The sequence below is a fragment of the Epithele typhae genome, assembly GCF_022376455.1.
Source record: "Epithele typhae strain CBS 203.58 chromosome Unknown BXZ73scaffold_404, whole genome shotgun sequence".
Lineage (NCBI taxonomy): Eukaryota > Fungi > Basidiomycota > Agaricomycetes > Polyporales > Epitheliaceae > Epithele > Epithele typhae.
In genome coordinates this window covers 7,319-20,358 of record NW_025954595.1, presented here as the reverse complement: position 1 = coordinate 20,358, position 13,040 = coordinate 7,319, and the positions used below count along the sequence as shown (strand labels likewise).

At 58.8% G+C, this 13,040-nt stretch overlaps 1 protein-coding gene across 1 annotated transcript; it reads right to left on the bottom strand.

Moving 5' to 3' along the window:
- Positions 1-11,679: 11,679 nt before the first annotated feature.
- On the bottom strand, positions 11,680-12,757 carry BXZ73DRAFT_94625 (uncharacterized protein; the record flags this gene model as incomplete). Its single annotated transcript, XM_048026726.1, has 2 exons — positions 11,680-12,381; positions 12,410-12,757. 2 exons carry the CDS (start codon positions 12,755-12,757, stop codon positions 11,680-11,682), a joined length of 1,050 nt encoding a protein of 349 aa, XP_047870603.1.
- Between the last annotated feature and the right edge of the window lie 283 nt (positions 12,758-13,040).

Here is a 13,040-nt window from a genome sequence, read left to right as displayed (position 1 = left end):
TCGCGGAATATTCTTTCTTTAACCCGTCGCGGCAATCCAGCACACACACCCCCTCCATTCCCCGCCACTCCCTCCCCCGCCATGCCTGGCAAGAACATTGTCGCCCCGTCGTCCTCCCCGGGCGGAGAACGCGTACAGAAGATGGTCCATGGGCGATCAGCGCCGCGGAGACGCCCCACGACCCGAGCTCGTACAGTCTGTACGTTAAGAGTGAGTCTTGCCTGCTTGACACATCTTCCTGGTGGGGCATCGTTGGCTCGAGCAGCATGCTTCGCGTCTTGTGCTGTCTTCTACGTCCTGTTTGGTTACGTCAACGTGCCTGGACTGACGTTTGCCCATAGCCCCACTCATAATCTCACCTTGACGCGCACGGCGCAAGAAATCGTCGAGCTACATGCCAAGCTGCGAGACAACTTCCCCGGTATGAGGCTCCCCACACCCCCCATCGACGCGTCCTCCCTCCCTGTGCCCCCGAAGCGCAAGTCAGCTTTCCTCAACACGCTCTCGCGCCTCGCTTCCCCCTCTGGCAGCAAGTCCGCTAATGGGCGCAACGCATCGGGTCGCCAGCCCTCGAAAAGCGTTCCAAGCAGTGCTTCGCCGAGCTCCTTCTCGTCGACCGTCCAGACCCCCATCGCCACTCCGTCGAACGAGATCGGCGACCCATTCACCGAGATTGGAGAAAACGGAGAAGACATCTCTGCCCTCATCGCGTCCAACAACAAAGTCGTCACCTCGCTCGTTGCGTACCTCACCGCCCTGGCCAACGACGCCACCGTTCGCGCGTCCCGCCCGTGGAAGAGGTTTGTCAGGGTTCGCACGGACGACCTCCAGAGCGTCCGGGTCGAACGCGCCGTCAAGCGGGTCCGGTCGGACTTGGCGGCTCACGTTAGCCCCGGGAAATCGACGGAGATGCAGCGTTCAATCAGCCAAGTGGTGTTGGACGAAGACAATAGAGCGACGGAGGGACCCGTGAGCGAGCAGAGTGGCGGGGCGGAGGATGCCGACGGGGAGCGCGAAGCTGAGGAGGGCACTGCTGAAGGCCCCGAAGACCGGGCCCCGACCCCAATGTCCCCGAAGCCTTCGACGACGTTCGTGGAGCCACGGAAACCGGATGCCGACGAAGACGAGAAGTCCCCACACACACCGGTACAGTCGGAAGCGTCGTGGAAGCAACGTTCTCAATCTGCGGATCCCACGACCCGGAGCTCGCGGCTGTACTCGACCCCGTCAACAAACTCGCAAACCGAGACGGGCGACGACTCTTCAGTGTCGACGACGGAGCGACGTGTGCGGAAGAAACGCTCGAAGTCGAAGGACCCCAACCTCGAGAAGAAGTCGCAGCGGAAAGTTGTCGTCGATGACTTTGAGATGATGCGGGTTCTGGGCAAAGGGTGCGCAGGCAAGGTTCTTCTCGTCCGCCACAAGTCGTCGCAGGACGTGTACGCGCTCAAGGCCATCACCAAGCGGCATGTTCTTGCGCACCAGGAACTGCAACACACGCTCACGGAGCAGGCGGTGCTGAAACGCATGGCGGCGAACAATTCGGATCCATTCGTGGTGAAGCTGTGGTGGAGTTTCCACGACAAGGACAACTTGTTCCTCGTCATGGTGCGTCGCTTGAAATGGCTCGTAATATCACTTGCTGATGGATGCCTTGACCGTAGGACTTCCACCCCGGTGGTGACCTTGCCACCCAGCTAGCGCGATGGGGCCGTCTAGGTCGCGATCGCGCTCGCTTCTACGCCGCCGAGATCGTGGAGGGTGTCGAGGGTTTGCACAACGCCGGTGTCATCTACCGCGATCTCAAACCGGAGAACATCCTCATCGGTGCCGATGGGCATATCGTTCTCACCGACTTCGGTCTCTCCAAGGAGTTCCCTCGACGAACCGCCGCGATTACCGCGCCTCCCACGCCGTCAGGTTCGCGTGGGGAGTTCCTCGACAATGGGTCCGTACCACCTGTCCCGGCCAGCCCCCACTGGATGAAGGGCGACGCGAGCAGCGACAAGTGGACCGCTGGACTGAACGACACGACGACGACGTTCTGCGGGACGGCCGAATACCTCGCCCCCGAAGTCATCCAGGGCTTGCCGTACAGTTATGAGGTTGACTGGTGGAGCTTCGGGACGATGCTGTACGAGATGCTCACCGGCATCGTCAGTTCTATTTCATCATCCGTGCCTGCCCAGCGATGCTGATGTCATTGGTCTAGACTCCGTTCTGGGCGGAAAACCATTCGGACATGTACTACCGAGTGTTGCAAGACGAGTTGCAGTTCCCGGAGGATCGAACGATGGATCAGGATACAAAGAGTTTGATTCGTGGGGTGCGCATTATGGTCTACATTTGATGATATTGGGACTAATTCGCCACCCGTACAGCTGCTTCAACGCAATCCCGCACTCCGGATGAAAGAACCCAGGGTCAAGAAGCACCCCTACTTCTCAATGATGTGCGTCGTGCCCGTCCTTGTGTCATTTTGTCATTCCAATCGATTTCTTGCAGAGACTGGTCTCATGTGTATTATAAACGCTACATACGTGGGTAACACTGCTACGCGCCACTCATATTGTCAGCTGAACATACTTCCATAGCCCCGTATATTCCTCCCATCGATCCATCGAATGCCTCCGATACCCAGAACTTCGACGATACCTTCTTGGGAATGGAACCTGTAATCAAGGACGAGAACGAGGAGGAGGCTGAGACGGATCAAGAACGCACTGATGGCGAAGACTCGGCTACGACGCCTTCGCAGTCACGCAGCCCCTCCGTCCATCAGCTCGACGACGACTCCGTGGACGTCTTCGATGGCTACTCGTTCAAGGGACGGCATTCGGTCATCATCGATGATGATGAGGAGGACGGAGATGGGGAAGACGACGAGGAAGAAGAAGAGTCGATCAGTGCACCCAGCCTCGACGACATTCTGCCCGAAGAGCTGCCCACCTCCGACTCTGCTATTGCGGTTCCAGAAGTCGAGGAGGTTTCCGTGCCGGAAGATGTTGGTGAGCCCAAGACTCCGGAAGCCCGGCCGGCAACCCTACCCGTTGAGGTCGAACCATCCGTCGTTGAGGAGCCCAAGACTCCCTCTGCGGAGTCTGCTGCACCAGCTACCCCTGTGGTGGACGCTGCTCCTGCTGTTCCCGTTCCTTCCGCGAAGGCCGAACCCGCGCCCCGCCCAAGTCAAGACGAGAAGGCCGCACATGCCGCGGCGGCTGCGGCGACTCGTACTGCGGAAGACATGAACATCCGCACCGCTCCCAAAGTCCGTCCCGCGAAGGTCGCCCGAAACCGGAGGGAGAAGTCGGGTATTCCAGCCCTCGACAAAGACCTCCCCGATGCCACAGAAGACGAAGGGCGCGACGAGGACGACGATGATTGGGACTTCGTCGAGGCGGGTGGCATGCTCGTCGAGGAGCGCAATGGCGCCAAGGGCACGAGTCTGTTCGCGCGTGGGGTCGTCGATCGCTACAAGCTCTCTGTATTCCGCAAGAGTACCCCGCGGCGATCCGGCCCACGCTCTTTCTCCGGCGTCTCCGTCGAGTCCGAGACCGTTGTCTCCGAGAGCTCCCCTTCACCTTCGGAGAAGCAGCGCCGCGGGCGGACTCCCGGGCTTACGTTCCGCAAACACCCAAAGCAGTTCCTCAAGCAGAAGAGCCCTCCCCCGTCGACGCGGTCGCAGAAGTCGCTCGCTACGTCAATGACCGCGACGCTCTCTGCAGCGTCGACTGTCTCGAGTACCGGCTTCCTCACACCTTCTCCATCTCAGGGCGGGGTATCGCCGTCGCTCAAGTCGAAGGAGTCTGCGCTGTCCATGGGCGCGCCGAGTGAAGCCTCGGACACATCTGGAGACCGCGACCCGGCGCATGATACGATCAGGCTTGCGGCGGTCGGCGGCGGAGAGGAAGAGAAGCAGCACAAAAACAAGGTGTTGAAGAAGTACAAAGAAGGGGCGGAGAAAGTGCTTTCCATCTTCCAATCGCCGCGGTAGTCCCCCCTGAAGGTCGATACTCGGAGGCTCCTATGGCCGGATGAAGGCTCACTGTGCACTGCGCTCATCGACCCGTCTTCGTCGACGACGTTGTGTGCGGCGTGATCCCGGTCATGCGCCTGCGCGTCTCTCCCCCCGCTCCTGGACGCGGTTCGCGTTATATCCATATGCACCTCATCTATAGCTATTATTGGCCGCCTGTAAGTACGCATACACCCACTCGTTGGACCGTTCCTCCTTCTGCCCACTCGCTAGGTTATCGCTGTCTGTCGTCGCTGCCCTCTCCGCTCGGTATCTCACACTCGTTATTCCCCCGTCGCGTTTCTCGTCCCTGCATCCGTGTTTTACTACGTAGTCCAATCAAAGCAAAACACAACTTAGTTGGTTTCCTGGTTTTCATAGACGTCCTCGCTCTCCTTAATGAACGAACCATTGCATGACTTCTGGCGAGCGGACTTTGGTTTGACTTGAGACGGACACGAGCTGACGTCACCGGCGTCGAGTTCGGTTCGCGCGAGTATAGTGGAAGACTTCTCAGTCTCGCTACCCTGTCTCTATTCTTTCCTTTACCACCACAGTGTCGGCAGTTTTGTGTTGCAGTATCCCGACATGCACGCGCGCACTTCAGCAAAGGTCGGTCTTCATCACCCCCATGACATCCAGCCTCGCTGACTATATGCGCGCAGGCACAGCAGGCACGCATTGCGGCCCTGCAAGCAGAAGTGGAGGGGCTTCAGCGTACGCTTGGGTGGGCGTTGCTCTCTGCGTCGTCTAGGCGTCATCTAACTCGCGGGATGCGCACAGCGAGGGAGAAGACGCAGCGCAGATCGTGGACCGTCACATCAAGCTGCTCCACAAGTACAACGAGGCCAAGGACGCGACGCAGGTGCGCTCGCTTCTGTCTCACCTCTGTGCCTGCGCGGTCTCGCTCACACCTCTGCTCTTGCTTTGCAGATCTTGATCGGCAAGGTGAGTGTCAGGCTTCCTGCTTGTCGCCGTCGTGGTCACAAGCCCGCGCATACATTCACCTTTTACAGCTCGCGGCGTTTCAACAGGCGACGATCCGGAAGGTCCATAGCGATTATGGGCTCACAGACGCAGATTGAGGGTCGATGTAGCTAGGGGATGCTCGGTACATGTGAGGTACAACGCAGACTGTGCGAATCTCGCTGCCATGCGGCGGTTGCGCGTATATAACACTTTCCTTTCTCGACACGCTCTCCAAGGTCCTCCCCTTGTGCACAGCATGGTTCGACGTCGCCCAAGGCCACCCTCCGACGTCCGACTCTGGACCTCGTCTCATGATCCCAGCAAACTTCATGGATCCGATGTCCGACGAAGACAGCTTCGGCCACGGCTTTCCTGCTTCTCTGTTCAATCAACACAGCTCGCGGTCCCTTTCATCCCCCTTCTGTGCTATTCCAGGCATACCTGTCCGACTTCTTTGTGACCTTGTCTCTGCTGAACCGACGAGAACCCTGGTTTTCCAGCTGAGGAAGGTGTTGATTTGAAGCTTGACTAAGTTCCAGGTCGTGAAGATGCAGCCCGGCGGGCGCCGGAGCGGCTGGCGCACATCGCGCACGTGGCGCTTGCACAGGTTCGGTTCGATTTTTTGGACGTTCGTCGTGGAGTTTGAGCCCGTCCGCCCTTCGTCCTCGCCACTGCAACATGCCACCACCGATCCGCAATCTACCTTTCAAAAAGCTCCGGTCGCACTGCAATGACGTTCCTGGAACAGAGCTTTCCAGGGCGGCGTAAGCGGCCTGATGCCAGATGGGCTGTGCATCGCCATTCGTCCTGTCATGCCTGTGAGAAAATTTGCTCTCCACGCATTGCCTCGCTATCCGCAGCTGAAGGGCCTCGGGTCTTTGAATGTAGGAACCTAGCCCAGAGACCCACTTCCCCACTTTCTCCTCGCACGCTCACTCCATAGACCGACACCACCAAAGATTGATCACCTCTTGTGCGACGTGGCCTAATAGCGACGTGGCCTAATAGCGACGTGGCCTAATAGCGACGTGGCCTAATAGCGACGTGGCCTAATAGCGACGCCATCTGACTCGCAATGACGACCTTGAGGCCTTCACCGGCTGCTACCCTGGACAGCCAAACGACTGTCTTTGCAATAACTCCAGAGCGCTCCATCAGTTACAGCGTGAGCGATGCACGCTTTAAGCCCGTGGTCTCGTACAAACTGACATTGACTGTATCACAGGACACGGACACATCGGGTTCTTCCACAGAACCCAGTGTCCTTGCAGACAGCTGGAAACTCCCTACTGCGGAGGTTAGTTGCTACCCAATATGACGAGTGTTGGTACTGACGTGTATACTATTTAGGAGCTTCGTGAAGAACTCACAAATCGATATCCGGAGACTGATAAAGCCGAAGCTTGGGCTCGGTCAGCCGAGGTAGTGAAGACCTACAACGACGAACTAGTCACACGATGGAAAGAGGAGATGGACACACTTCTCGTCTATGTATGCGCAATTGCTTCCACTTGGGACTCCGACATCGACTCATCATGAATCTACAGGCCGGGTTGTTCTCAGCTGTTCTCACTGCTTTCAACGTCCAATCGTATCAATTACTTCAGCCGGATCCGCAAGATTCGACAGTTCAGGCGCTTAAACAGATTTCTTCGCAGCTCAGTAGCTTCTCAATCAACTCAAATTTCGCCAACTCTACCCATCCTCCGGTGTCGTCTTCAGATCTTGATCAACCATTCACCGCCCCCACATCCGCAGTTTGGATCAACACGTTATGGTTCTCCAGTCTCGTATTCTCACTCGCCTCCGCATCCATTGCGCTGATGGTCAAGCAATGGCTTCACGAGCTCAGCATCGGCGTCTCCGGCACGTCTAGAGAAAGCGCGCGAGTCCGTCAATACCGCCTTGAGGGTCTCAAACGCTGGCATGTCGCGACCATCGTCATCGTCATCCCCATCCTCCTACAGCTCGCCCTCTTCCTCTTCTTGGTCGGACTAGTCATGCTATTATGGAACCTCCACGGGACCGTAGCTGCCATCGCAACGGGGCTTGTCGGCACCCTCTTCGTCATCGTCTTCATCTTCACCCTCCTTCCCGTCATCCGCGTCGATTGCCCATATCGATCTCCGCAGTCTATAGCAATCTTCATGGCAGTTCGAGGGGCGAGGCGATCAGCAAGGACCCTGGCTCATCGTCTTTTCCAAGTCCTTCGGAGCATCACAGGCCGATGGCAACACCACCGCGGCTTCTTTGGGAAAGTGTCCGACTTCGCTTCGAGGACCTGGCGCCTGTCCATCGGAGAAGACCCAACATGGCGAGGACGAGAGTACATCAGCGTCGCAAATCAAATAGGCCGTCTCGATCGCGATCTCGCAGCGATGGCCTACACGATGACATTCGACTCTAACTCCCTAAACGACTTGCGCTTGATGCTCGTGGATCTCTCTTGGGAGCATGCAATTGCTTGTTATCAACTTGTCATGGATGCCCGTACGCGACTTTGGGGAACGGAAACTGCACGAACGCAAGACAAGTTCTCACTGCATACTCTGGACGCGCTGCACATTTCTCTGACTGCCGGTGAGGAAGACCGCGGTCCAGACTGGGATAGCTCGGTGTCCAGCGTCATCAGGGATTTGCGGTACTCAACCAAAGAAGTGGCCTCTGAGAAACCCCTCCGGAACTTGTGTGTCCTCGCCATGGAGTCGTCCTCTGCCGCAGACCAGGCCTTGAACAGTGTCATTGTGGCACTGCGAAACGATCAAGTGCCATGTGACGTGTCCGACATCCGAGCAGGTAAGTTGATTGATTGTATGCGCTCCTCCGTCGAACTCCACTCACCACCATCCAGTGATGACCATGTCCGAATGGCGCACCCACAATCCCGGCGGGACCTCCATCACCTCCACCCTCCACAACTACCTCCACAGCGTAGAGTGCGTTGCGCGCTGCGCCGCCCGCGCATCTTGGTCTACATCCCATCTCTCCCCCGCGGACCGCCACGCTGTGCGGGAACGGGCGCGGACGATATTCGTTCACCTCCGCGGGTTCCTCCGCACCTCACTCTGGCGCGAGCCGTCGCTGCACATCTGCGTCGGCCTGAGCCACATCGTGCCCATCCTCGTCGAGCTCGCGCGGCACGACCCAGAAGGTGCGCTCGTGACCCACGAGCTCGTGGACGCGCTCGATGCGGTGTGGTCGATCGTGAACGACAGCGCGGCGGACGTCGCGAGCAACCAGCGCCTGAGGAACTTGCAAGCCTACATCGAATGGACCGGCGAAGTCTTGGATGCGCTCAAGGACATCATACGGGAACGGGAGCCAGACCCCGATACGGACACAGGTGTGTTTGGATGTGCACGTGCTGGCTGCGGCTGACACCCATTCCCATGCAGACCAGCGTCCACGCCAAAGGAGACCTCGAGTCGCGTTCGGTGTGACCACTCCGAAGTCGCCGTCGTCGTTGAGGTTTCCGACGTGGAACCGCAAGCGCACCAGGCTGATGAGCGTGTAGCTGGTGTCCGGCCCCCTCTCGTGCAAGTCCCGTCTCCCGCTGTGTCTCCACGGCCTCCCGCAGAATGCTGGCTATGCCAGCTCGCACATTCGACATGACCTCGTCCATCGTACCTCCGCGCAGAGCTCGTGTGCGGTACGGATGCCAAATCGCGGGGTGCTGCGCAGTGGTAGTCCCGCCGCTCCGGCCTCGTCTGCTGCGCAAAAGGAGTCGACATCCGACGGCGCTTGCAGCGAACATCGACGGAAAGTGCGGCCTCAAATCAAATCCGAACCCCTCTCCACACGGCCGCAGTCTCTCAGGGCTGTCGGATGTGTCTAGTACTTGCTTCCGCTCGTGCCGTAGACTTTAGACGACCCTCTATCAAGACAAAGGAGCTCATTAGGCTAGATGTATATAAGGAGCACCAACTCAACCCACCAAAGTCATCATTCGACAGCCTTTTCGACTTCACTCCTTCTGCTCTCACCTTCATCTTACACGTTCCATCTTCTCTTCTCTCTCTTCGCCTTTTCCTCCACTTTTCTTTCACCTTCACACCGCCAACCTTTGCATCCACTTTATTCTCTACCGCATATATTCGACATGCCATCCAACGCGGCGGATCGTATCCCCAGTCTTACGGGCAAGATCATCGGCGATGGGTACCAGCTCCTAGAGCTCCTTGGCTCTGGCGCATACGGTGTCGTCTACAAAGCCATCCTCCTCAAAACGGCCCGATCTCGCCGCCCAGTCTACCGCGCCATCAAGGCAATGCCCAAGGCCGGGCTCAGGAAGTTCGAGCTGGCTTCCATCTGCCAGGAGATCCACTTCCACATCACTTGCGCTGAGCAACCGGGCGTGGTCACCATCTACGACGTTTACGACACCGACAACTACTTCTACCTCGTCCTCGAGCTCTGCGACGGGGGCGACCTTTTCTCCCGCATCTGTGAAGTTCATATGTACGAGGACAACGAGGCCCTCGTCCGGACCGCGTTCCTTTCCCTCGTCGATGCCGTCATTGAGATGCACGCGACTGGAATCGCGCATCGGGATCTCAAGCCGGAAAATATCCTTGTCAACGACGACGGCTCGCGCCTTTTCCTCTCCGACTTCGGTCTTGCAAGCGATGAGGCACGGGTGGACATCTACGGCTGGGGAACTGGCATCTACATGAGTCCTGGTATGTCCCCATCTTCCTTCCAGTATGCGCAGTGCACTGATATGTTATTCCAGAGGCTTCCGGTAAAATCATCGGGAAGGTTCCCTACTGCCCTCGCACGAGCGACATTTGGGCACTCGGCATCATCCTCATCAACATGATCTCCGGCCGGAACCCTTGGACGCGTCCCAAGGGCAGCGACCCGCTCTTTGCGGCCTTCCTCGACGACCCGCAGTACCTCTACGACTCGCTCCCGATCTCACGCCACGTCGCGCACACCCTCCGCCGCACCCTCGCCATCGACCCCCGCCGCCGCATCAGGCTCGCCGACCTCCGCCGCGAGATCGCCGACGCGCCGACGCTCACCCGCGTCATGTCCGAGGGATGGCACGCGGCCAACCAGGAGTGCGACCCCGCGGAGGAGGTGCCCCAGGAGGACCTCGTGCCGCTCCAAGGCAAGAAGCCCGTGCGCGGCCGCCGCCCGACACCCGTCGCCCCCCGGAAGCACTTCTCCGAGCTCGCGGAGGACGGCGCGGACGGCGCGGTGGAGCCCGTCGTCCACCGTTCCCGCGCGCGCTCGCACCGTCACCGCGACGGCGACCACCATGGCGGCGACCGCCACGCCCGCGACCACCATGACGGCGACCGCCACGCCCGCGACCACAGCCGCCCCCGCGAGCACCGGGAGCACCGTCGGGAGCACCACCGCGAGCACCGGGCCCGGGCCCAATCCCGCCACGCCCGTCCCGCCCGTCCCGCTCGGTCGCCCACCCGCCGGGTCGCCTTCGACCTCGCCAACATCGCCACACCCAAGGCACCTCAGGGTGCCTGGGCCAACGCCCCTCCGCGCCCGCTCGTGGCGTTCGCCGTCGCCCCGTCCGCCCCGTCCGCCCCCGCCCCGTCCGCCTCTGCTTCGTCCGCCTCCACCTCCGCCTCCGCCTCAGGATCCGCCGGGCTCTTCGACTCCGCCTCGGGCTCCGCCGCGTCGGAGTCCACCGCGGCGACGTCCTGCAGTGGCGAGGACGCAGACGTCCCGTTCAAGCTGTCGATGGAGGTCGTGCCCGAGGACGAGAACCCGTGGGAGTTCTTCAAGTCCACCCGGGAGCGCGTCCCGACCCCCGCGCCCCCCCAGCTCGGGATCGAGGTGCGCCGGGCGGTGAAGGAGATGAAGCAGCAGCACCACCAGCACCACCAGCAACAGCAACAGGGCCAGCAGGGCCAGCAGAGGCAGTCGCGTTTCAAGGTCCGAGTTACCCACGCGCTGCGCAAGCCCCCTGCGCCCGAGGCGAGGGTGTGAGGTGTATCATATTGCTAAGAGACGGCGCAGCGACCCAGACGGTCCTCGCACATGTAGATGTCTTGTAGCACTGAGGAATATTTATGGATTATGGTCCTCAATCTCTACGTTGGCGAAGGATATTGGGTTCTGATTCTGCGTGCGCGTCCAGCAGTTAGATCTCATTCTGGGGCGGCTGCGAACGTGAACGCACTCTCGTTCTTCCCCGGGAATCCGTTTCCCCTGGTGCAGCTGGGTACTGTGGAATCAGATTTCTGTTTCGGGATCATGGCGGCCACACCCCATGATCCCTACGATGCTTACTCTGTGTGTCTCCAGCTTCCCCGACCTCCAGGCTGGCGCTCGGTGTCGAAGGCACGCGCCGAGCTCGCCATAGCACGTGCTCGACTCCGCCCTCGTTCCCCTCCTTCGTCGCTCTTCGCCCATCGATCGCGATCATAAATACGTGCTGCACGAGCACAAGGACCACCCTCGAGCCCCGGCGTAGACTCAGCACTGCCTACTATCTTTTTTTTTTTTTTTTTTTTTGGTGGAGCGCATGTGTCTCTCCTTCCCAGTGATCCTCTGCGAGGCTTGTGATGGGTAAGGGGTAGACGCGCTGGGTACCGCCCCGTGAGGATCGCAACTCCGGGGCCGGCGTTTTTTAGAAAGAGAGGAATAGCATAGCATAAGTGAGACCATAACCGTATTACACCGCGAGGAAATGCTTTTACGCACATGTGTGTGGGACTCTTGTGACTTCAGCCTTGCCCTGATCTTCTGCAGGGCGTCTTACAAATACCCACTAAAACCCCGCATTTTTCGACCCAATTGGGCGGGAGGTCTTCGTTATATTGTATCAGCGGCGTCCAAATGGCGTCTACTGTCTTGAGACGCTTTGCGCGCTGTCTTCCTTCCGTAAGCGCCGCATAACGCCTCTCCAAGTCTAGACGACGTTCCAAAGTCGCGTACCATCTATTTCTTACTTCGTTCTCATTGAAAGGTTCGTTCTCCCTGCCAATGACCCGTTCACACCTGAGTTTCCATATGAGATGCGCTGACTCGGTGGCTAAGATCGTCCATCGTCTCTCCATTGTCACTCTTCTCGCTCCTTTGTCGTTTGGGAAGGGGACGCATGCTGCTCCCAGGACGGAGCCCCAGGTCGGGATTATCGGGGGTCCTCCTGTCGTTTGCCAGTGTTCGGTGAGTAGTTTCCAGACAATCTCGCGTCCCGGTTCGTCACATGCGAAGAGAATGTGGGTCATGTCCTCGGTTGCGTTGCAGTGTTTGCAGACTGCGCGCTCCTGCAGGTCAGCGGGCATTGAGGCCTCCAGCCATCTGTTTCCGATCCAATAGGCATCGTGCAGTGTCGTCCACATCCACTGACGTGTTTCTTTTGTTATCAGGTCTTTTTTGCGGAGGGACGACCAGTGTTTGTTCGTGGAGGTCGACTCCGAGGTCGTCTTTGAGATCGCGCAGCACACAGCTTACGATCTTGACGGTACGGGGACGCGGGTGCGTCTCGCGGCTTTTCATCTGTCTGACCGCTTTGTAGGCTAACTTTTGTGTCATTGAGGTGAGGCGGGCACCCGTGACGTTCAGGTTTGCGGGGATGGTCAGTTCGACGCAGTTTCCCCTGCGCTTTTTTGCTGCCTTCCCTGCGAGTTCGTCCGCAAGTTCGTTCAGAGGGTGTCCTTGGTGTCCCTTGACCCACTGGAAGGCTGTATGACCTTTCCTTTGTCGTAGTGCGGCGACGATTGCTTTGGTGAGTTCTGGTTCCTTTTGGAGTATATATCCCTGGTCTTCGTGTTTCTTCCGTAGGGAGGTTGCCTCCGCCATCACGGTCTTCGAGTCCGTAATTTCAAGCAGTGTGGCCTGGTTTTCCGCGTAACTTGTTGCTGTGAGTGTCGCAACCGCTTCCGCTGTTTGGTTTGACTGAAGAATGTGTTTAGGCAGGCGCAGAGATTTGTTTCGTGGGTCGTTTTGTCCGTACGCAGCACTGCCTACTATCGTGGAGGACGGAATCAACTCGTATGAGCTCCGAAGTTCCTCCCGACTGCCGAGATACTTAGTAGCGACACCCATCTCCCAGAGTCTCTTTCTCCCCGGTTCGATTCTTCAT